We start from the raw sequence: 25,100 nt of genomic DNA on the forward strand, positions 1-25,100 counted from the left end.
TAGGATGGCTGAATGCAACCTCTTGTGCAGCTGATGAAGTGGGCTTTTGTCCATTAAAGCTGATGTCATAATACATTTTGTAGTCTTTAAGGCAGAAGAGGCTGACTGATGGCTCTCCAAACATAGTTGGACTCCAGCTCTTAACACCCCAGCCAGCATGGCCAATGTTCAAGGAAGATGGGAGCTGAACTACAGGAAGAGCCACCTTTCATTCAAGCTGACATTGGCCCTTTGTTGTTTTTGAGCTACAACCAGTATTGTGATATAGAAAAAAACAGCAGCCACAATGACTAGGCATTGTCATCACCAGCAGCCTGCACATATTGTACAGATAAAATGAATATATATTTTTTAAAATGCTGGTAGTTTCTTTGGGCTTTTTCATAGAAAAGAAATATTGTCATTTCGATTGGGTTTTAAAATCTAAAGATAAATGCCACCACAACTGCTTCAAATAACACTTATGTTCTCTGAGGTTGAAAAGGCAGTTTGATTTTAATGCTGTCATTTTCATTAGTTTGCCTGATTTCTTTTGCACCATAGGATTCTCCTTCCATCTGAATCAACAGGAGTCGCAATTCCTCTCTGCTTTGTCTCCATTGAAGTCATCAGGCTGTATCCAGCCAAGCCAATTTCTTCCATTTTCTTGTGTAAAAAAAAAAAAAAGACTGAAAAACCTGTACTAGCTTGTATCCCCTAAAGAAAACCCCCAAATCTGAATTTAGCTCCTAAATTCATAACAAATGCAGGTGCCTGAGTGAAAACTAAGCCAAACGTTACCCTGGATGACAATCGCCATTTCATTCTTGATGACACGAGGAACCAAACAAAGCTGCATTGCATTTCAGAGAATAGCAGAATAAATAATCTTGATCTTTATCATATACAACCTGAATGGAATTTTTTCTTACAGCATCAAAGACATTTGAATTTGCACCAGAAAGGCAGCTCACTACAACACATGGCCAATAGGGTTTTAGCAACAGCCATCCCCCCACTGAGCATTTTTATGTAGCAAAATTTGACACACATGCCTTATTTGTCTTAAAAGAATCAATCTGTTCCAAAATCAGGTTAATGGCACCTGAAAAATACCCAACACGTCTTGGTTTTAGTTGCACTGAGAGTACCCCAATATTCTTTAAAGTAACATGCACTGTATTTAAGAAATTGAGGCTGCAATCTTATACACACATTTATCTGGAAGTAAGTCTAATTTGTCTCAGTGGGAATTACCTCTGAGTAGACATGTATAGGATTGCACTGCACAGTGCTCCCCCGCCCTCTCTCAAAAAATCTTTATGGGTACTCTCATTTTCCTACTCATATTGAAATACTGCCTCTCAATGAGGCCAAACTTAGATTCACAAAATGTTTAGGGGTATGCGTACCCCTGCGTACCCCCCCCCACAAAAAAGCACCAGCACTGCATATTGCTGACTCACCTAGCTATTGAAACTGACACTCAGAGTGAAAATAAAAATGCATTGAGATATGTAAGTAAGCCTCAAGTTCACTTTATCATTTGTTAACCATTTAAAGCAACAACCATCTGGGTTATGAATTAATGGAACAGTGGCTTCCCAAAACATCACATTTTAGGGACTCCCAACGGGGCAGTTAAAATACTGCAAAGTTGAGGCCGTTTAATAATAATAATTTATACCCTGCCCATCTGGCTGGGTTTCCCCAGCCACTCCGGGCGTCTTCCAACAAAGATTAAAAATACATTAAAATGTCACACATTAGAAACTTCACTTGTGCAAGCTTCCTCCCTCAGGTTTGTGATTAGACAGAAAATGGCAGCGTGCGAATCTGATCTGCTGAATCTGATTTCCGCAATAATTCATTCAGTTTCCAGAAGTGCTCCTGTGATTGCATAAAACGCAGCTGTATCCATCCATCAAGCATTGTTTTATTGCAGGTTCACGCCCTACTCCATATGATTCCAAACCAAGGATTGACTGTGAAGGACTAAACCTTGGAAAATGTGAGTTGTTTCAATTGGGAGACCAGGGTTCCAGTTCCTGCTTGGCCATGAAGTTTGCTGGGTCATCCTGGGCTAGACACTGCCTCTCAGCCTAACCTACCTCACAGGTTTGCTGTGAAGATTAAATGGAATAGAACCATGAATGTCACCATTAGCTCATTGCAAAAAAGGTGGAATAATGATATTATGATAGATAGATAAATAGATAGGTAGGTAGGTAGGTAGGTAGGTAGATAGATAGATATAGATATAGATATAGATATAGATATAGATATAGATATAGATATAGATATAGATATAGATATAGATATAGATAGATAGATATAGATATAGATATAGATATAGATATAGATAGATATAGATATAGATATAGATATAGATAGAGATAGATGATAGATGATAGATAGATGATAGATAGATAGATGATAGATAGATCTGCATCTACTTGCATGGAAAAAGACCCAGGTTTGATCCCTGGCTTCTCCAAGTATCTCCCTCTCCCTCTCTCTCTTTCGCCTTCCATCCCAATTTAGGATTGAATCCCAGTTTACTATAGAGAGAAGCCCCTCTGCAATTATATCTGCAGGAATCTCAATCAAACTTAATGTGGGCCTTGTTATCTGAATGCAACAAAAAGTTCGGAGAAGTCTCACATTAGCATTTATTTTTTTTGCTGCCACTAAACAGTAAATCAATATTATCATACTCATATTAAATTCCTTTGGGCTCAGAAAGTACACGGCATGAACTAATACCCATACAATTTATTACAACCTCAGTGCTGGATTTAATTAGCTAGTACAACCCATAAAGGGGGGGGGGACAAGTCTGCAGAAGAAAAGACTCTGATTATTGACCAGCTAATGCTCTCAAACTCCCAATTAGAGTTAAACATTTCTAAAGAGAATGAATTTAGAGTTTAATATAATTGGACAGGGCAAACGGTTTCAAATCAGAGCACTCAGGAATGGCAAAACATCGCATTCCAGAGACCAATAACATGCAACGTGCTGTTCCAAATTGCCATTTTGAGGTGCGCTGTGACTTTTTTAGGTCTCTGAAATGCTACAGTTTAATGAGCGAGTGACTATAATTAGAGATGCTTTTGGATGGCTGTGATGACAGCTGTATCACCTTTGGACCTAATCAGCTGGAAATGAACATGCACCACTTTCGATTTTGGCACCCAAAGCTGCCCTTTTGAAAAGGCAGAACTTTTAGGGGGTTTTTTTGGGGGGGGGAGTAGGAGAAGAGTGGCATTTTTTGAGACTTTTCCAGGAAAGCCTCAAAGGGACTTGACTGAAAGCACTACGAAGTCCTAGAAGGGCAAGTGTGGAGAAGCTCTGTGATCTTGGGCTAAAAAGCTCTGTAGTAACCAGGAAACCCCAAAGGGACAGTCTAGAAATGTTTAACCTTCTGAGGAGCCATACAATCCCGAACTGAATGAATGGTTCATCTCAATTATGTTGTTTCCCACTACCTACCACTACCAAACATTTGTGTGCATGTGTATGTATTTTTAAAAGGGGAATAAGCAATGACAATAATTTTCATGGTGTCACATTTCTGTTGGTAATAATCGGACTACATAGTCACTCAAAAGGATATCAGAATGCACCCAAGAAGATATTATGACATTGAAATCAAACTTCAAGTCCAACACTAGCTATCAGTGTGCCATGGGCTGTGCGCAGGCAGAAGTCTTTAATATTAGTGCTGTGCTAAAATAGGGATGGGGAGAAATTCACTTTGCATTTAAACCCAAATTTATCAAATTTTCACTTACCGCAATGATACAAGAACAAAAAAAGCCATCCTTTGAAATTTGCTGTTATCCGAATTTTGTGACACAGTGCTCCAACCAAACAATGGAGAATGTTCACAAAACAATGTTCATAAAACTGCATATGTTAGACGAAAGTGTGCATAAAAATGAATATATTTGCAGGATTAATATGTAACAATTCATTATAGTAGAAACTGAAAGCAATGAAATTAGTTCTGATCCTAAAACAATCCTAAGCACACTTATAAAGGAGTAAGTCCCAATGAACACAGTGGGACTTACTCCTGAATAAGCTTGAATAGCTTTCCAGTGTTAACGTATTTATAAGCTATTACTCTATAGCCCTGAAGCAACACCCCCTCCATGAAGAGAAAGTTTGTTTCTGTCGTCCATTTTAAATACTTTATATAGCAACATTTATTGTTATTATGCTTTATGCCTTACTATGACTCAGATTAATTAAAAGGAAAAGTAGCTCTAAGCCGGAGGAGTTGCTTTTGCTGGCCGATCTAAAATTACTTTCATGCTGGTGGGCAAATGCATCATTCAGGTAATGTCTCGAAGCAAATAGATTTACTCTGTATGGTTAAGTAGACTATAAATCCTACTCCACTGATTTGAAGGATATCAGTGAAACAGGTGTGACCGACTGTTTCCTTTTCAATGAGTGCTAATGGGAGAAAGTTTGCATCATTTTTCTTACCTATATTTATCTGCATTTTATGAGACACCTTAGTCAGGAGCAACCAACCAACCAAGCATGATGTCCCTCCCTCCTGCTTCTTCTCTCTCCCATTAACCCGCCACTCTTCTCTCCTCGCAATATTCATATTGAAGTAAACAAACGGGGTCTTTTCAGCATGTTCTTTACTAACCAAGAGCTATGAACTGCAAAGGAATATGCCCTCATTGATTGCCTTCATAGTCTCAACACCCTTATTAAGAAGCATTTTCTATTCACCCAACAAGCAATTAAATAAGAAGGATTTAAAGAATTGCTGTTCTGATAAAGCATGAAAGTAGTTTCATTCGCAAGTTGCTGCTGCTCTGTATAGAAAGTTATTTTCCCAACCCTTTCCACATCGCCATGATTTCTGTGGATCCTTCCCCTTGGTTCAGAACTCTTCCCTGAACCCACAGAAATGGGTTGATTCAAATCCCTATTACTTTCTTTCTTTCCACCTTTCCAGATATTTAGGATAAGTTACTACATAGCCGAATCACAGTAAAGCTTTTTAACTAGTTTGGACTGGTGGAAGTTTTAGTGGGCAAATAAAGTAGAGTTGCGTAAGAGTTAAATATATAATTCATTTTGCATACTATAATTATGATTTGAAAAGTTAAGTTGCATATTGTTTCTTTAAGTTTTTAAGTCGAGTTGCCTTCCATATTCTGTTCTTTTTTCCCCTTTTTCTGTTTCCCCTATAATCGTTATCTACACATACGGTTCTGTTTATATCATTATTTTACAAGTTGCAATCCATTCACTGACCTTCTGTTGCCGTTGTTTTTAAAATAAACGTTTTCTAACAGATTTTGGCTTCTCAAGTCCTGTCTGCTCTCACCCGTTAAGGCAATCCAATCTTCAGTATGGAAAGTCCGGCCAGCTCCCCGGGCAGAAGGGCAATTTGAACATAAGCTTGATGCTCCCCTCCCGTGTATTGGTTTCAATACATAATTTGCTAATATCTAAACCTGCCTGGAAATGAATAAAGTGCCCATTTTTTGAACCTAAGATCCTGAATCTCTTCCTGCCAAAGAGTTTAGCTGAAGCAGGGCAAACTGAGCTTTGCGCCACTGAAGCCAAAGAAAACTTAGTAATGGGGAGTTGGGTATAACACCACTAAAATTCTCATAAACCCTTCTTACCACCCATAAATCCTGCACAAAGCATGGGCTGGAGACAGATCCAGCTTGTAAAATGCTAGAATGCTACAGATCTTTCCAGATCATATCTAACACTGTGCCCCACTGCTGGAGAAGGGCAATGCATAAAACTAAATGTACAATGCTTAATAATAATAATAACGGAGTTCAGAGCAGGGTGGGACTTTGCCTAGTTGGCAAATGTTCACTTCACCACTGTTATGTAAAGGGGTTTGCATCAAGCTAAGCTGTGTTCACACTGAATGTAAAATATATTCAAAATGCTTTCCTTCCCTCAAAGAATTCTGGGCCCTGTAGCTTACCTCTCACAGAGTTACAAATCCCAGCAACCCTTAACAAACCACAGTGTCCATAATTCTTAGAGGGGGGAAATGTGATTTGAATGTACTTCGAAAAATGCAGTGTGTAGGCAGCCTTAGTGGAACCAAGTGAGTTAGCAAAGCAGACAGGGGAAATATCTCATGGCCAAAGTAGATGCGAAGCTTCTCATGGAGTTTGGTATTGTGTGGCTGTGGTTATTTAAACTAAAGAGATGGTGTAAGAACCATGTCATGTGTGTGTTTTAGCTCTTTGTGTCCACCATGGTCCCTATTAGCAGTACTATTTTTCTGGAAAAAGAGGTGCCTGAACTCACCATGAACACCTACCTCTTCTCTTAGAATGGCAATGGTGCCCAACTGAGTTCCGGCAAGTTCCGGCTGGAAAAAAGCCCTTTTTGCAATCGTAGGAAAGGTTCCCTTGGTGCCAAACTGCATTTTCCTGACACATAAAGCTTCCTGTGTCTCTATTACACATTCAACATCACCAAGAAGCCTAGTAACTTATGATTAATGATTTATACTAAAGCTTTTAAGCATACTATAAAATTGTCTTTATGCGTAGAAAACAGTAAATGCCATATTTGGAGAAGAACATGTTGCCTCTTAAGAGATGCCTGGTTTTATGGGAGAGGTTCATAGAGCAAGCCAAAGAGAATGCTCTGTGGGAGGAACTCCTTCAGAACATTCTTTTGGTGCACTTGAGTTTCAAAGAGAGCCGGTGTGGTGTAGTGGTTAAGAGCGGCAGACTCGTAATCTGGTGAACTGGGTTCGCTTCCCCGCTCCTCCACATGCAGCTGCTGGGTGACCTTGGGCTAGTCGCACTTCTCTGAAGTCTCTCAGCCCCACTCACCTCACAGAGTGTTTGTTGTGGGGAAGGAAGGGAAAGGAGAATGTTAGCCGCTTTGAGACTCCTTAGGGTAGTGATAAAGCGGGATATCAAATCCAAACTCTTCTTCTTCAAATGCCCAGTAGCCACACACTGGATGAACTACTGAAAGCAACAACAATTATTTATTTCATGTATGCCTGTGGAAAATTTCTCAAAAAACCCACTTCTGTCTATTGCAGGAGGCATGGGGAGAGACTTGCCAGCAAGGAGCCAGATAGGCAAAACCCCCTCCGAAAAAAAGATCAAATTATCTCTCAAGAAAACCAAATTTTGTGTTCATAATTGATGTGAGTCATCATGCCATCACACTACTGAAGGTGTCTCTTAGTTAGCATGGAGCAGACCGTCCTCTCTGCATGTATGTATAGATCAGCCCTCGCAAAGCAATCACCAGATAGAAATTCCATACAATCAATTATCATTAGGATGCATTTCAATAGAGAATGAGAGTCTTTAGGGAATGAGACATCAGGTATGATCATGCCTATGCGAATGAACCCAAAATTTCATTATTCACTTCTGTCCTGCTGCTCCACCGATGTGCCCACAGCATGAATAAAAGAACAATACACTATAGAGATAGAAGCACAATTACTGAAAACCATCTAAAAACAGTAAGAGTCTACCTATGAGAAAACCATCAGCAGATGTTACAATTGGCAGCATTTAAAGCATTGGAAACATTGTCCTCAATATTCGTTTATTTTTGGCTTTTGTATGCTGCCTCTTAACATTATGTTCTTTGACTTGCAATAAATAGTAACGTTCCTCCTGGTTTCTCCCCTAGAGTCATCCTTTAAGAAAACAACGGAAAACATAAATTATCGGGAATTCAAATTATGCTATTGCACATACAGGAACTCTATAAAGTAGGGGCGCTATAGGTGGGCTGTTTAGTTGTGCAAAATTTGGTTGCTATCCTGCACTTCCTAGTGTAATTATCTAGTGTCAGTCTGATAAGGAACTGACTGGAAAATCACAGTTGAAAGTGAGGGATAACAACCACTATCTTACAAGGTTATGTAACCTCTGTGTCAGCATATCAGGATAAATGCTCAATAAGTAGGCAATGTTGAGCAACATCGGTGCATGTTTTGTGCAAACTTAATGGCATCAATGCTCAATAAACAGTGAGCCTGGAAGCTCCTTAAGTCTGACCCACTTTAGGCTAAGCAATGCCCAGTAGACGTGAAATCCAAACAAAAATGGTCCCCTGGAGATCCAATTGGATCTCCAGGATTCTATTCATACCCAGCAATATTTTCATGATAAAAACTGCTTTCCTCTTAAATGTGCTTCTTTTGAGTTTAACATCATATGCATGCTAATCTTTCCTAAATCAATTCTTTTAAACTCTCTGATCGTTCATTAACTACCTGTCTTCCAGAACTTCTAATGGAAACCTGTTGGTTAGATGTTTTCAATTAGCACAAGTTCATTCACGAATCAGTTCTTCAGTTAAAGCAGCCAAATGCTTGCCTAATAGAATTTATTTTCCTGATTTGGCCTAATTGACCCTGAAAACTGAAATGGTGCTTCTGAAGACAAGTAGGAAGGTTTTACACACGGCTAAAAGAGAGGGGGGAAATGCTCTATTATTGTAATATTCCCTCCTTCCGATGCCCTCCGACAGGTACATAGAGATAACTTGTACCTGTGTTCAAGATGACATGTGAACAAGTCCAACGGGAGTGGGGGAATATGGGCCTACTGGAGATCTCTTACACACAACTGACAAAAACATGGGTTAGGCTCCTGGATTACTTACACAGAATATGAAGGCAAAGGAGAGCTTTTGACAACATGTGTGTGAGAGAGCATGTGTGTACAGGCACAGGCACTTACATAGCTACACATGCTAAGGTGATGATCCTTAGAATGCGGAGTGTCCCTGTTTTCACCTAGAAAATGTCTGGTGGCCTGCGTGATGCAATAGGTACAGTATAAAACCATCTTGCTTTCTAAAGACCACAGGGCAGACCTGCATGGCAGGCTGATTTAACTCCAGCTGCATAAACAACGGAGTGTCTTTTAGAGGATTAGGCCTCCTGCCTTAACGCTGCTTCCCATAAGGAAGAAAGCACCATTAAAAAGGCCACTGATCCCCTTTCAAGAGAAAGATGCCACGTTTATAATTTTTGAAAACATCCAGGCTTTAAAGCCCATTCTCCAGTCTCTTGTCCCTGGCTTAGGCTTTCATCTCTGCACACCTGCACACCATTGTGATTTGTTAGCATTTTGTACCCACTTAATGATTTCACAGGTGCGAGACATGGAAGAATCAGCCCATTGATCTCTGCTGCTGGGCCCATCTCCGCAAAGCGTACACCCCCCACTCACATTTCCTCCTCCCTCCCTTCCAGCACAGCTGTTTTTCCACATCTTTGTTGCATAATTACACTTTGGAAATGATAGTGTAATTAAGCACACTTAAATCATTACCATAATTAGGACCTGTGTTGCAATTATTAAAAAAAAAGTTTTGTAACTATGTTACCCCAATAAAAGCTGAAATCTTAACTGGATGAAGGTATTAAAAATTAACGTAGAAGAGCAACATTTTCCACGTGGTGTGTGTATGTTCCTTTCTCATCAGGAACAGGAAGAGAGAAAGAGAGAGACAGGTGACAAGAGAGACACTGTAACTGAACAAATCACAGGGACAACATAGTAATGAAGTGGCATTAAGCTTACATTACTAGGATGATTACAGGCATAATTGGAAAATACAGATTAAACCTTAAGCTTTCTCAGTAATTAAGGAGCAATTCCTTAAGGGCTGGTCACACAACCCAGTTTTGTAGTTCCACAGTGATCCTCTATGACATACAAGAGTTGTGGGAATGGTTTGGATACAAAAACGGCTCCAGAAATGGAAACAGTCCCCTGAAGTTCTCAGGAAGATCTCTGTCCCAGGACTCAGCTACACAGCTGAAAATAAAATGTTTTAAATGTGTTGCAAAGTGCAATATATAAATGTGACACTAGATGGCGATAGTGAGCTATGAAAAATTCAGTGTGTTTTTCAAAACGTTTATATATATATATATATATATATATATATATATATATATAGCATTTTCACAGCATTTTTAAATATGTGTTTTGAGTCCACCTCTGTCTCTGTCCCCGTCTCTCTGTCTCTCTATGTGTGTGAGAGACAGAAAGAGATGGGGAGGGCAGGGAAAACGAAAATGTTATGTACTATTGTGCCCCTTTCTTCAAAGTTTGAGGGTCAGAATCTCCTTTAAAAAAAAGTCATTAAAAAGGGAGGGATGTCAGGTTTTTGCATTTCAGCTTTCTTTAATAAAAGGTACTTTTTGTGCCCTAGGGAAGACTTGTCTCTTCCTGACAATCACTGCCAAGACCCCATCTGAACTTGTCAGTGTAAAATATGTAGCAACTGGGCTGTTCTTCTGAGCTGGTTGTCAAGAAAGATGAATAGGACAGAAGGATATAAAAAGCAAATTGATACCCACTCCCTTGCCCAAGAGTTATAGTCTGGCTTAGGACATCTGGAAATTAGGTGGTATATGATAAAGTGCACAGTTCACAAGATTCTCTTTTCAGGCTGCTTTCCACTCCCATTAGCTATACACTATGGCATTAACCTTGTCCTCAAGATTTCAATCTACAGCATGGAATAAGGTAATTCTAAGTATAGCTATATTTAAATTACTGCTTCACCATATTGTTTAGAACACGGGTTGTCAACCTATTTGGACTCTGAATTTTGAGAGTGTTCTGTGGGTGCCAGTCACAAAATGGCTTCCATGGGGATGTGGTGTAAACCAGGGTTTTTTTTCCAGGCAGAACTCACTGGAACTCAGTTCCAGCACCTCTCAGATTGCCCACCATTGCCATTATAAGAGGAGGCGTTCATGGTGAACTCTGGAACCTCTTTTTCTAGAAAAATAGCAAAATTAGGGACAAAATTAGGCTCTCCCAAACCCAGACAACTCACTGTTTTCCATGGGATTTCAGCCGCGTCCTGCTAGCACTGCTTGTGGAGATACAGCTGTTAATGGCACAATAATCCAGTTTCCCCCAATGCCAATTCCAAACCTTGGCTGCCATCCTTTATCCACTTAACTGGCATTCATCCCCATTAAACAAAAGTGACTGACTTCTGAGTAGACATGCTTGCCATTATGCTGCAAGTTAACTATACATTGATTCCTTCATGAGTGCCTGGCTTTAGGTCCTGCACAGCAGCTGATATGCTGAGACCTCTTTGCAAAGTTTTTATGTTTTGCATTTGCCACCTGGGGAGGGGATTATTATACACCCTCCCACATTATTGCATAGTATCATTTGCAGAAAATAATATCTAGGGGTCTAGGGATGATCTGAACTCAAACAGGAAAGATGCATCTTGACTACAATCTGGCTTGTCTCATCTCACGGAAATTGCTTACTGTAGAAGGGTTCCTGCACATTTTGCTTTATAACTTTCCTTTCAGTAAGGCTGTACTTTTATTTTTTAAGTTGAAAGCTTTGAGCCTGCAGCCGTTGTTCTAGGGGGTATCAATGAAGGCCTTCAGAGGTGTCATGGGACCCACAAACAATGTGCTGACAACCCCTGATTTAGGATTCACCAGCAGTTAGCCATTTTAGCATGCCAACACAAGCACACACTCAATCCTTTTGGAATAGCACATAAGAACGCACGACTAAAATGCATCCACCAAAATGACAAACACAGATAACATTTACAACTTAATAAATTCACAGAACTTAATCTTCAGACAGTGGGACAGATCACCAGTGCTGCTAATTCCTATTTGGAAAATTTGCATACTGAATAATTACCACCTGGAATAACAAATGCTGTGTGAGGCAGACTGGATTGGACAGGTGATAAATATTTGCACATCTGGTAGTATTAAAATGGGGGAGGGGGGACTGTGCTAAATCAAATAGATCCACTGAACACCCCACCACCTGTTCAGTTGGCCTCACATGCTTCTTTTTGTTTCTTTCCCTTGCAACATTAAAATTATGTACTGACATTCTCCTTCCATTGGTGGCTGGCACAGTAGGCTGGGTGTCATTTACATGGCCCCACTTTATAACCACATGGCATGCTGCTGATAACTGAGAGGGCAGGTTGGTGCAGTGAAAGGAAGAGTCAGGAGTGTCAGATTGGCTCTGCTGCTGCTCTCGCACTGTGTTGACCTTTCTGCCACCTTGCCTCTCACCCTCCCAGTTACCAGAAGTGACCACAGCATTGGGAAGCCAAGTTAGCAATGTCCCTCCTGCTTCATCCCGCTGGCCACTGCTATATTTTTCACTGAAGTTCTTCAAACCTTACTCTGCCCTTCTCTGCCCAGGAAGATCAAAGGCAAGGCCAGAGCATCAATAAAAGGAAGGGACACCACATTTTCTTTATGTGGCAGAAGAAAGTGAAGTGAACATCGAAGAGCAAATGTGTGACACCGTCACTGCCAATAGGTGTAGCATTTAAGGCCATGGGATGCAATGTTGACACCCCTTCATGTATATGAACATAAGGAGCTGCCTTATATCAGATCAGACAATTTGCCCATCTAGCCCAGGACTGTCTTACTCTGACCAGCAATGATTGTCCAGGATCTTGGGCAAAGGTCTTTCCCATCACCTGCAACCTGAAGGTTCAGGATAAAGGGTCAGGGTGATGGGGAAACCTCATATGGGTTGTAACAGTCCCGTCAAAACGGGAACAACTCTAAATTTCAGGGGTTCCTCAAACTCTAAGCAGATGGAATAGACTGCCAGTTCAGAGTAGCATAGGAAGCTGTCTGATGCCAAATCATTCGCACACCTGATCTAGCTCAGAATTGTCCACACCAGGTGTGCGAAACCTTTGGCCTGCCAGATATTGCTGAACTACAATTCCCAATGGTCAACGGCCATAGATGATGTAGTTCAAAAACATCAGGAGGGCCAAAGGTTAGCCACACCTGGTCTATACTGACAGGTAGCTTTTGGATAGGGCTCTCTTCCAGCACTATGTGGAGATGCTGGGATTTGAAGCTGGGACCTTCTGCAAGCAAAGCAGATGCTGTACCACTGAGCTATGACCCTGCCCCAAGTTCCTTGGGGGCAGAGACCTGTCTTCTCGTACTCTGTAAAGTGTCACACACACAGCGTGCTGAAGGCACCGAGCACACAAAAACTGGGAATGATGAATGAGAAAAGGTTATACGTGGGAAGGAAACCACTCCTTGATTCTTTGTTTCTTTCTCATCCTCAGAAGAAATACTGTAAAGCAAGCACCAGGACCAGAATTTTAGAAAACTATAAAGAGAATAGAAACATGAGCTAAATTGCCCTGGAAGCATTCTGTGAAGTATTCTTGGCATCTTGGGGAGCACTTCAAATTTAATTTTAAATTTAGTGAGCTGTAGAGTTCCTGGCAAGTCAGACTGTCCTAAACTGATTCTGCCAGGGTCTTGTATAAATGTGTAAATGATTATGTTATTCATTTAAGTGTAGATCAATTTCCCCCCTTTAAGACACTAATCTCTGATATGTAATAGCTAGTGAATTGGAATTGCGTATTTTGGCATTAATATATCACACCAGCATGAAGGGGTGTGTGTGTGTGTGTGTGTGTGTGTGTGAGTGAGAGAGAGAGAGAGAGAGAGAGAGAGGAAGAAACTGGATTTACGCTATCTATACAAGTAGATTCTGCAAATATGCAGCAAAATGATCTCCATGTTCAACAAGACAATCTGGATTAGACCGAGAAGAGACTAAGTGTGCTTCCAGATGGGTGTTTATTGTGAATGAGTACTTCTCATGATGGCAAGTTTTTTGCCGTGCCCACACAATGTTGTTGGCACCCAAATTCCAGTTGATGTTTTCCCCATTTAATCCCAATTTACTTTTTCAGGGGGAAATCTGGTAAGAAAAAAAGAGAACATGTTGCCAATGACCTATCTGTGTTAGGTCAATGGCCTGTTTGCAAATTATGTTCTCACAATATTTTACAAGTGTCAAACAAAGTGCAATGTTTGGAGCATCATTTGAAAAAATAGACAAATCTAGTTAGGTTCAAGTTGTTGGTTGATCTCCAGACAGAAAGAACCAATTTGTCCCCTTTCTCTCACTTTCTCCAGTAGATATACATTTCTTGAAGAGGAAGAGAAACGTAACAGTCATATGAAAATGTTTCCCAGTGTCACAGTCAAGGCAGAAGAAAGATCATAAGTCCAGGGCTCACCTGATAGCACTGTTGTAAGGATTACAGAGATGATAGATATGAAGAATTATATAAATGAAAATGTTTACTGTAATCAGGCACTGGGGGCATCTCCTGCATAGAAAAAAATCATGCACCTTGATGCAAATATATTATTCCTACATCAGCAAGGATTTCCCCCATGTAACCCCAGAGAGGACCCACTCCACAGCCTCATTTCTCTTGGTGCATAAAAGAATGTGAAGGAGGCATGTGAATAAATGTGACTGTTTTCTAAAGGACTTGCTTAGAAAAAGAATGCATGAACTAGTCTGAAGACTAAAGCTGGGATGAAATCCACAACACCACTCACATTAAAAGAAATTTTACATAACCACTCTAAAGTTTATATAAAAGAATATATCCTACCTGTGTAACCTTTTCAGTTACATTGTGTGTTCTGTCTTTCACTTTGGGTGCAATAATTGTTTTCTCTGAAGATGGAGGCGATGAACTTTTTTTTTCATTTTTGATATCGGAAAAGTTCAGAGTGAGCTGGGGGATCTTGTTGATGGTGCTGTACTTGTTGAGGTTTGAATCCGATGTAGATCCTAATAGACTTGACTTGATATGGTTAAAAGGACCTAAAAAAATATGAGAGGTCAGAGGGTGGGGTGTCAGTATTACCAAACTGTGAAGAAATATTGATGGACTACAGAAAGCAGCACCTAACGCTGCGATCCAATACGTGTCTACCCAGAATTAAGTCCCATTGAGCTCAATGAGGTTTATTCCCAGGTAAGTGGGTATTGGATTGCAGCCTGAAACAGGTAATTCCATGCCTGCAATGTAAAAGACTTAATGGCCCAAAGTGCTAGCCTTCTAGCTTAGAATCTGCCAACACTTGGCTACTTGATCCATTTCAAGCAGGTAGGTTGCAAGAAAAAAATGTGAACTGTTGCAGGCAGATTTTGAAGCAGTTCAAATATCCCAGGCTACACTGAGGGCTTGTCTGTACTTCCACTTGTTCCATGCTTAGAAAGAATGGAAAACATTCTTTCCCCAGGAAAACACACTCTTTACTGGTGAATCGGAACAAACAGCAAACTGTGCAAAACCTGATTGCAGTTTGTTCCGATTCAGCAGCAAAGAGAAGCTGAGCCATGGATGAGTCCTCAGATTATCACGAGCTTTTAAAGGCAGGAACACAGGAACCCTTTTATATGCAGTGTCAATCCAGAAGCATTTCATGGAGATTAGACAACAACAACAGAAACAAAATAATAGGTCTGTCAATGACCACTAGTCATGTTGCTATATATAGTAGCAGAGGCAGTATGCTTCTGAATACTACTTGCTGTGGATCACAAGATCACAAGTGGGGAGAAGACTAATCAGGCATCTTTCAATGGCCACTGTACTGCACCATGGGGAAAACAGAGGTTTTTTACCATGTGGACCTGATCCTGGCTAGCTTCCTTCTGTGGCATTTGGGCACCTGTCAGTGGTGTGGTAATGGATAGAGTTGGACTAGGTTCAAATGCCCCTTTAGCCATGAAGCTCAAGAGTGAACAATCTCCCTCTATTAACTTATCCACAGAGGAGTTGTGTGGACAGAAGAAGGGTGAGGGAAACTGTGACAAATACATACTTTCCTTGTACCTAGATGCCGAGATCAGGGAGAAAAGCCATACAGCACAGTTTCTTCTAGTCAGTATTTGTGCTCTCTGAGCACCAACTAAACAAACACTTAATGGATTAAGGTGCCCATTTGGAAAGAATGGGTTGGATCCAACATTGCATGAGCCAAAGGCAAACTTTCTGGCAACCTTCCTCTCTACAGACCCTCTTCTTCAAGTTTATTTGGAGGGTTGGAGAGGAACACTGTGAGTTGTGCCGTGTGGGACTGCCGTGGGAAGGAGGAATTGCTCAAAATCAAGTACAGGAATCTTGCAGTCCACTGACACAAGATTATTCTGCCTGATTTGGGGGCAACACTCCCCTCCTATTACAGCCTAGGAATGCCAACAAAAATGGAACAGAACATAGAAATGACTGCAGTTCACATGTTTGTCAGTAGTCAGGAATAGAAATTGGTGAAGTGAATGCGACCAATACTTGTTCACATCGTTGTTGTTTAATTACAATACTTAATCAATGAACTTATTTACATTGTTTTGACATTTCCTTTATATTGAAATGAATGACAGTTACATAAGTTACATAAATAGTTGCATAAGCTAAGAAACTTACGTAACTTAAATAGTTAAATAGTAGTCAATGAGACAAATAACATAACATTCGTGGAAACCGAATTGTAGCGGAATGGAAACAGTGCTGATTGTAATGACTATTAGTCAGAACGGAAATTGCAGCCTTCTTACATCCCTGCCGCAGCCCCATATGACACAACCCATGGTGTTTGGGAGGTGTCCTCACCCCCACCCTCTTTTCAGGGGACACAGTGAAGAAGAGAGGAAGGGAAGGATCTGTTGTACCCACAGCCTTCCACTGGTGCAACTTTGGATACAATCCAATGGATCTCTTTTGGCTCTTTGTGCTATGCTTGCATGATGCCCAGCAAGAAAGGGGAAGACAGATACACTAGTGTCTTAAATCTGTTTTCCAAATCTGTTATGCCAAACATTGACTTAAATTAACAGTTGCTTTAAAAGAACACAGACAAAAGTACAATGTCAAGTACTTTAAAACCAACACCCACTTACAAATGTTACTTCACTTACGGAATAGCACCATACTATATCTAAACCACTGCTGATGGAGACAAGAAGCAAATGTGTGGGCTTCATAAACCAGTAGCAATGTGCTGCTTACAGACCTTGGCTCATGCAGGCCATGCACTTTCGACAGGAGACATTTTACCGAGTACACAAACTTTCTACAACATGCATGGAATTGTGAAGAGGCCCCAAAGGTGCAAAAGGCCTCTTTCTTTCTGCCCCGGCTCCCCACTTCCTGACTCGGCTCCCAAATGTAGGCTCTAAATATAATTGTTTAGTTCAGCTGAGTGATGCCTTTGTCCCGGAAGGAATTTTTTTTTTTAAGAAGGTGTGTTAAGAAAAACATAATGAGCTGGATCCAAATTGTACACATTGATGTAGAAAAGGCTCTGTTTGGTTGTCTTTTAGGTTCATTGTCCTGGTGAAAAGGACCAATTCCAGAATGTACTGAATGTGATTAAGAATGCTCTCTGCGTGAAATTGCAAATGAAATTCATGCATGCACATTTTAAGACTACAGTAAGCTTAAACCATACCCCCTGCCATCCAGGAGCGTGAAACTAGTTTTAAGGAGACAAAAGAGGAATAAGTAAAGAACGCCACAAGGGTCCAGATTATTAATTAATTTCTTTGACGTGTAAAAGGCAAAACAGGATTAGATTTTAAATCTATCATTGCTATTAAGGATCATTCTGAGCCAATTTTTCAAGTACTTTTGCAAGTTCATCTCTTGGAAACTTAGGCGTCTGATTTTGCCTACATAAGATTGGTAGCATACCTAGTTCATCTATATAAACGGGCAGCAAAAGCTAAACACTTTTAAGCCCTGTTGATTCCAATGGGAGGCAGATTTAAGCACACGTTCAACTCTCCCATTGAAATCAACTGGGACCGATGCACAGAACCAATCTGATTTAATAGAGCATATCCATAGTCCGCCCAACCTTTCGGAGCTTTAGTTGACAACTGCTTGTAATGATTTCGTGGCGAGAGCAAAGGGAATCGTGATGCATCCACCAAGCAAAATTTCTACCATGTGCCCAGCCCAATAGAGATCAGCATGAGCAAGTTGCATTTGTACATTTCATATAGCAGGCAAATTAACATGCCGAAGGAATGGGGCTCTCGAAAGCACTGGACAATAAATTGTACGTGTCTACATTACCTTTGACATTACGGCCATTGTCTGATATTCAGCAGAGTAAAGAAAAGCAGAGGGGAAAAACAATAAACTCTATATCCAAAGACTCAACAGTGGTTATTTTTGAAAGTGTATATTTTTTTAATTGAAACTGTTACCCCAACATATGTTCAAAGGGCCCCAATTTTTATTTTATGGAACCTGCTAATGGGTGAGATCCAAACATCTCTCTGTGTGAGTGGAAAGCACTTGTGTTCACACTCAGGGGGAGGGAGGAGCGAGAGGGCCTTCAGGCATACTGGAAAGCCCCCAATTTTGAGAAGCTACTGCTTGAAACCTCTCTGGATGCAGGCTTGTGTTTGTAGCATGATCCAGTTTGTAGCAAACTGATGATGGGCATGATCCAGCCAGTTACACATATTTAACAGCTCCACTCTGTAACCACTTCAGGATCTATGTAATCAGTAGACCAACGTAGAATGTGTTACAAAATATTATACAATGCATTATAGTAGACCAGGATCGTGTGCCATATGCATAGCTGACTTTGAAAGTTTGAAAACTACATTGGGCCAGTTAATGGGGACAGGGAAGGGAAAAGCCATTATTAAAGAATTAATCAAACTTGTATACTGCCCCGTACCTGTAAGGCAGTTCACAACATAACATTTGTAGTGCTTAAGCAGCTGTGCTGCCTCCCTTTTCATTTTCAGGTACAATTCATGGAAGCCTAGAATTGTAGAGTTGGAAGGGACCCTGAGGATCATCTAGTCCAACCCCCTGCAATGCAGGAATATGCAGCTGTCCCATATGGGGTTCGAACCTGCACCTTGGCACTGTCAGCACCATGCTCTGGCCAACTGAGCTATGTCCAGGGAGAGTATATTGTGGGATCTACTGCCTCAGATGCCAAAATCACTTGGGCCAGCCCTGACTGACTCTGATGGACTTTCACTACCAGGAAGAAACCATTTTATTATTACAAGCTAGCTAGCCAGCCTTTAGTTTGTTTCGTTGTTTGCCTACATTTTAAATCCACGGTAGGATTGCTGTTTTATTCTGTTCTTTATTTCTTGTGCTTATTTTGATTTTGCTGTCAGTTTTAGCATGATTTCCCCATGCTGCTGCAAGGAAATTATTATTGTTTTAAGCTGAAGAGCAGCCAATTTTTAGGAAACATTCACCAAACCAACAGGAGAGCAAAAGATCCAAGGAGTCAGACTTTAACATACAGTGGTGGCTTATCCAGAATTGGCTTTCCTCCGCTTTTTCCAGGCACGCTCCACGATTTAAAGCTCTGTGTCCAAGTGCCCCATGAAAACCAACTCTTTAAAGCTCCATTGGAGCAGACCTCAATCCATGGAAAACCTCAATTAACATTTTGTTCCTATTCAGCTTTAAAGAGTGGGTTTTTGCGGAGGACGCTCAGGGCAAAACATACACACAACTCCAAAGCTCAGACACGAGGTGTTAAAAGGCTGGTGTCTGACTGAAAACTAAGTGTGGATAAGCCATAATAGACCCTGATAAGCTGAGTAACAATGTAAACCACCCCATTTAACTGTCACAATTTACAGGTGTTGATTTAAAAGAAGAAGAAGAAATCATACCTTCACTCGCATGCCGGTCCCGAAACACATTCTTGGGATGGATGTTAAACCCCTCTATGTTGTGTATTGAAGATGCTCTCCTTATATTGCAAATACTTTCCTTTGACTGGGCATGGGTCAGTCCTGTACTGGAATGTAGCATATCTGGGTATAGTCGATCCCACTGCCGTTTTGGAGATGAATGGTCAAGGGGTCCTGATATATTCACCGGAGGCGAACATGTGCTTGGCTGGATGAGCGCCTTGGTGTCGTCTGCTTCCGAAGGGCTGCAGCTTTCTTTTGTAGGGGACTTGAAGTGCTTCATCGCCATGGAGTCATTGCTGCGTTTTGCTGAGTCAACAATCACAGCATCAGGATCTTCCTGTGGCAGAGACTGCTTGCGGTATGATAAGAGGCTCAGCCTGGGTATCTTGAATCCCAAAATTTTGCCTAAGTAGAAAAGGGGAAGTGCCGGATTTTGTGTATATATATATATATATGTATGTATAAAACAATCAGTTGCTGAAATCCAATGGTGTGTTTGCTATGTCTGAACAGGAGACCAATCTATCAAATAGAGATCAGCAGATCGGTACATATGCCACAATCCACAGAGGAACACATTCACATTGCGCACATAAACAACCTGTCTCCTTGCAGAGTTTTCTGTGCAAAGGCTGCAGATACACCACCACCCCAACACACACCAAGTCACCCAACTGCTTGATAAACTCCCTTTCCTGAGTTCTGAAAGCATTGGGGGGAGGGGTAAAGGTAAAGGGTAAAGGGACTCCTGACCATTAGGTCCAGTCGCAGATGACTCTGGGGTTGTGGCGCTCATCTTGCTTTCTTGGTCGAGAGAGCCGGCGTACAGCTTCCGGGTCATGTGGCCAGCATGACTAAGCCGCTTCTGGCGAACCAGAGCAGCGCACGGAAATGCCGTTTACCTTCCCGCCAGAGTGGTACCTATTTATCTACTTGCACTTTGTGCCTTCAAACTGCTAGGTTGGCAGAAGCTGGGACCAAGCAACAGGATCTCACCCTGTTGCGAGGATTTGAACCGCCAACCTTCTGATCAGCAAGCCCTTGGCTCTGTGGGGTCGCCACCAGTCACCAAAATAAATTCTCTGATGCTTAGGAGCCAACTCCTGGTGGCCATGGGTGCTTGGGCACCCAAAATAATATAATTGTGGGGGCTGGGCACCCACAAAGTCAACGAGTGAAGCTGGAGAGAGGCAGCCAGCCAGCATTGCCTCTGAGAGGGAAGCAATGCAGCCAGCCAGGTACCCTCTTCTGGGGGGTGGGGGCTCAAATGTGGAGGCAGAATCTCTCTGCCTCCTAGTCCAAGCCCCTCCCTGCGGAAAAGGGTGCCTTGCTGGCTGCGGAGAGAAGAAGGAAAAGGAGCTGCTGCAACGCGGACATGCAACATGACATGCACACGCCTGCACATAGTGTATGTGATATCACACGCACAATGCGCCATGTTGTGTCCATTTTTGGAGGAGCCCGTATTACGGCAGCAGGCACCCATAATCCTGAGGGTGAGATGGCGCCCCCGTTCTGATGGGACAAGGGAATGTTTGTTCTTTCATATGCTGACACTTTGTAGTTGAACAAAAGAATATCCACTACAAAGAAAAGACTTAATACAGGACCAATGGCCTTTGCAGTGCAGTGTAATAAAGTGAGGCATCCCAGAAAAAACAAAACAAAAACAGAGGTGTGTGATTGCTAGATTAAGTTGCTGGTCATGTCCTTAAACAAGTAATGTGGGTCTGTGTCGTGGCTGAATACCTACAGTGCAATTCTATACGCGACTTCTATACATGCTCATAGCTACTTTGCTCCTCAACCAGCCTTTTCTTGTACTCCAGCAAGGGTTCCAACTCCTAGGGGCACAGGTCCCTTTGCCCCTCCCAATAAAATGTTTCAGAGGGCTGCCCCCCCAGCGTGGATGGACATTGCCCCTTCACTGTGAGAAAGCACCTCGGAAGAAGACAACTGTCGCCCAGCACTCATTCCCACATTCCCCATCTCCTCCTCTTCTTCTGCTGCCCACCACTGCCCTGTTGTTGGGCTTTGGGGTGGGCAGTGAGGTCAACAGAGGCAAAAAGTTGGTGTAGTCTAGTCAAAAGAGCATAACAAACACCTGATTGCTTTGGAATGATGACTATGGGGTCTGATTGCTATGGGAAAGTTGTTGCAATCATTTGATTGGTTGTTTGTAATCACATGCTAGCTTAGATAAGAGTTCATGTCACTGTACACCACTTTGCAGCCTGACCCTACATATGTTTGTATTCAATCAAGACCTAGCTCTTCACTAGAGGCTAGCTTCTTCTACTTTTGGCTATCTGTGAGGGTAACATCCAGTTTAGGAACTGCTTTTTAAATTTCTAGAACAGAATGGCAAAATCTGTGTTCTTTCTGAATTGAAATAAAATACTTAATAAATAATCAAGATGATGGACTATGCTGAAATGGTAAAATTGACCGGGAGAATCAGGAACCAGGAAGGCAAGATATTGAATAAATAATGGGAAAAGTTTGCAGACTACCTTAAAGAGCACTGTCAACATTTAAAAACGTTAGCAGGACTGATATAACACTTGTAATGTATGAAATGTATGGTTAAAATGGAATATAAACAAAATTTAGATAAATATTATAAGATGCAGTAGGAAAGGACTTGCAATGGAAACCATGATGGGGCAGGTGGAGGTCTAAGGATTCAGGGAATCCTTTATATGTACAAAAATGATTTTATTTGAATGTAAATGATATATGAAAAAAACCTGAAAATTAAAAAAAATTAAAGAAAACGAAATGAAATACTTAAATGAGGTACAACTACTCTATTCCACAGAAGCCCTGTATGTGCAATAAATAAAGAGTTTTCATACACCTCCTCACACGTTCACTGAATGAACGATGGGGAAGAGCAATTGTATTTCCTTGCCATACACTACCCAGATGAGTCATGACTCATTTCCAGAGCAACTGCATGCAGAAAGTCCCAGCCTCACTAGGTAGGGTTGGAAATGTTCTCTGCATGGAACTCTGGACCACATCTTCCAGTCAGTGTGACAAGCAGAGTTGCTACCTGAGTCCTTTTGCTCTTTGGCTCTACATCGAGCAAGGGACCCTACCAGGTGGCAGCCAATCTCATAAGCGCTTTGCCCTCTCAAGCTTTAAAGGTCATGTGTGTTTGTGGGGTGTGTAGAATAGTTGACTTTGGATGGGGATGCTTGAGGGACTGGATCACTGCAAATTCTGATGAGAACTGACCTGATCTGTACATCATGAACGAACGAAGGTATCTGCCAGTTTTCACACTTCCTAAATGTTCTGACACTGTTCTCAGCTTGAGCAGCTCATCAAGATAAACTTTACAATGCATAATTTGAGAAACAAATAAATTTAGAAATGCATATTTGGTGAGGAAAATGCATTTTAGATTACATATTTAATCATGTATTTAAAGATGAATTTCTGGGGGAGAAGAAGAAGAAGAAGAAGAAGAAGAAGAAGAAGAAGAAGAAGAAGAAGAAGAAATCGCAGATAAATGCAGATTTGAGAGGTGGCTGATTCATCCGTTCCTAGCCATGGAGTATGCTTTAAATTCACGCTCTCTGTGCCCAAGTGAGAATAAGAATCCCAGGATACCAAATGTCACTTGGGCTCTCACTTGTGGGGTGCCTTAGGGTTCTGTCCTCTCCCCCATGCTTTTCAACATCTATATGCAGCCGCTGGGAGAGATCATCAGAGGGTTTGGGCTGGGTGTTCATCAGTATGCGGATGATACAAAGCTCTACCTCTCTTTCAAATCAGAACCAGTGAAGGCGGTGGAGGTTGGATGGCGGCTAACAGATTGAGGTTGAATCCTGACAAGACAGAAGTACTGTTCTTGGGGGACAGGAGGCGGGCAAGTGTGGAGGACTCCCTGGTCCTGAATGGGGTAACTGTGCCCCTGAAGGACCAGGGGTGCAGCCTGGGAGTCATTTTGGACTCGCAGCTGTCCATGGAGGCACGGGTCAAATCTGTGTCCAGGGCAGCTGTTTACCAGCTCCATCTGGTACGTAGGCTGAGACCCTATCTGCCTGCGGACTGTCTCGCCAGAGTGATGCGTGCTCTGGTTATCTCCCGCTTGGACTACTGCAATACACTCTATGTGGGGCTACCTTTGAAGGTAACCCGGAAACTACAACTAATCCAGAATGCGGCAGCTAGACTGGTGACTGGGAGCGGCCGCCGAGACCACATAACACCGGTCTTGAAAGACCTACATTGGCTCCCAGTACTTTTCCGAGCACAATTCAAAGTATTGGTGCTGACCTTTAAAGCCCTAAATGGCCTCGGACCAGTATACCTGAAGGAGCATCTCCACCCCCATCTTTTTTTTTTTTATAAAAGTTTTTATTAAGATTTTTTACAGATGCATATTTAACAAACAGAATAGGTTTCATAACATCCTTTCATTCTATTGCGGGCTCCCTCACGTCTCCCGCTTCCACTTTCATCATTAAAAACGAATTTTTCCAAGCAAATTATCATCTTGTTTATGCTCTTAAGTGCAATATTTAGGTTAAACTCAAATAAAAAATTATAATTTAATGGTAGACAGTTATTTCTGCTCTGGCTTCCTTGTTAGGATTCAACCAAATTACAGTACTTTTGTAAATAAATCTTAAATTTCTTCCAGTCTTCTTCAACCCTCTCCTCTCCCAGGTCGCGGATTCTGCCAGTCATCTCAGCCAGTTGCATATAGTCCATCAGCTGCATCTGCCATTCTTCCAGTGTGGGTAGATCTTGGGTTTTCCAGCTCTTAGCAATAAGTATCCTTGCCGCCGTTGTAGCGTACATAAAAAATGTTCTGTCCTTCTTTAACACGTTCTGGCCGACCATGCCCAGAAGGAAGGCCTCTGGTTTCTTGGTGAAGGTATACTTAAATACCTTTTTTAACTCATTGTATATCATTTCCCAAAAGGCCTTCACTTTAGGGCAGGTCCACCAGAGGTGAAAGAATGTTCCTTCATTTTCCTTACATTTCCAACATTTGTTATCAGACGAATGGTATATTTTAGCCAATTTCACTGGGGTCATGTACCATCTATATATCATTTTCATTACATTTTCCTTCAGAGCATTACATGCTGTGAAGTTCAGCCCGGTGGTCCATAACCTTTCCCAGTCCTCAAACATAATGTTGTGCCCAATATCCTGGGCCCACTTTATCATAGCCGATTTAACCAATTCGTCTTGTGTGTTCCATTTCAGCAGCAAGTTATACATTTTTGAAAGTACCTTGGTCTTAGGTTCTAGCAGTTCTGTCTCCAGTTTCGATTTCTCCACCTGGAATCCTAACTTTTTATCAATCTTAAACACTTCCTTAATCTGAGCATAGTGTAACCAGTCTCGCACTTTATCTTTCATTTTCTCTAAACTCTGCAGTTTCCAATTGTCTCCATCCCTTTCTAGTATTTCCCAATATTTTGGCCAATTGGCCTCCATATTGGGTCTTTTTCGGGCCTTAGCCTCCAAAGGTGACAGCCACCTCGGTGTTTTGTTTTCTAATAAGTCTTTGTATCTTGT

At 41.5% G+C, this 25,100-nt stretch overlaps 1 protein-coding gene across 12 annotated transcripts in view; it reads right to left on the reverse strand.

Moving 5' to 3' along the window:
* KCNH7 (potassium voltage-gated channel subfamily H member 7) overlaps window positions 1-25,100 on the reverse strand; it is a 273,427-nt gene that overhangs the window by 59,102 nt on the left and 189,225 nt on the right. For 5 of the 12 annotated variants that reach the window (XM_081928567.1, XM_081928564.1, XM_081928563.1 and 2 more), the window contains 4 exons: window positions 19,530-19,958; window positions 17,944-17,964; window positions 17,315-17,338; window positions 14,467-14,681 (listed from right to left, as the gene is read on the reverse strand). In XM_081928567.1, the coding sequence (XP_081784693.1) occupies window positions 14,467-14,681; window positions 17,315-17,338; window positions 17,944-17,964; window positions 19,530-19,958 (689 nt within the window). The remainder of the gene's footprint in view (window positions 1-14,466; window positions 14,682-17,314; window positions 17,339-17,943; window positions 17,965-19,529; window positions 19,959-25,100) is intronic. The other 7 variants (XM_081928562.1, XM_081928570.1, XM_081928569.1 and 4 more) reach the window with 3 other exon arrangements.

Source organism: Podarcis melisellensis (genome assembly GCF_964234715.1).
Source record: "Podarcis melisellensis genome assembly, chromosome: 1".
NCBI lineage: Eukaryota > Metazoa > Chordata > Lepidosauria > Squamata > Lacertidae > Podarcis > Podarcis melisellensis.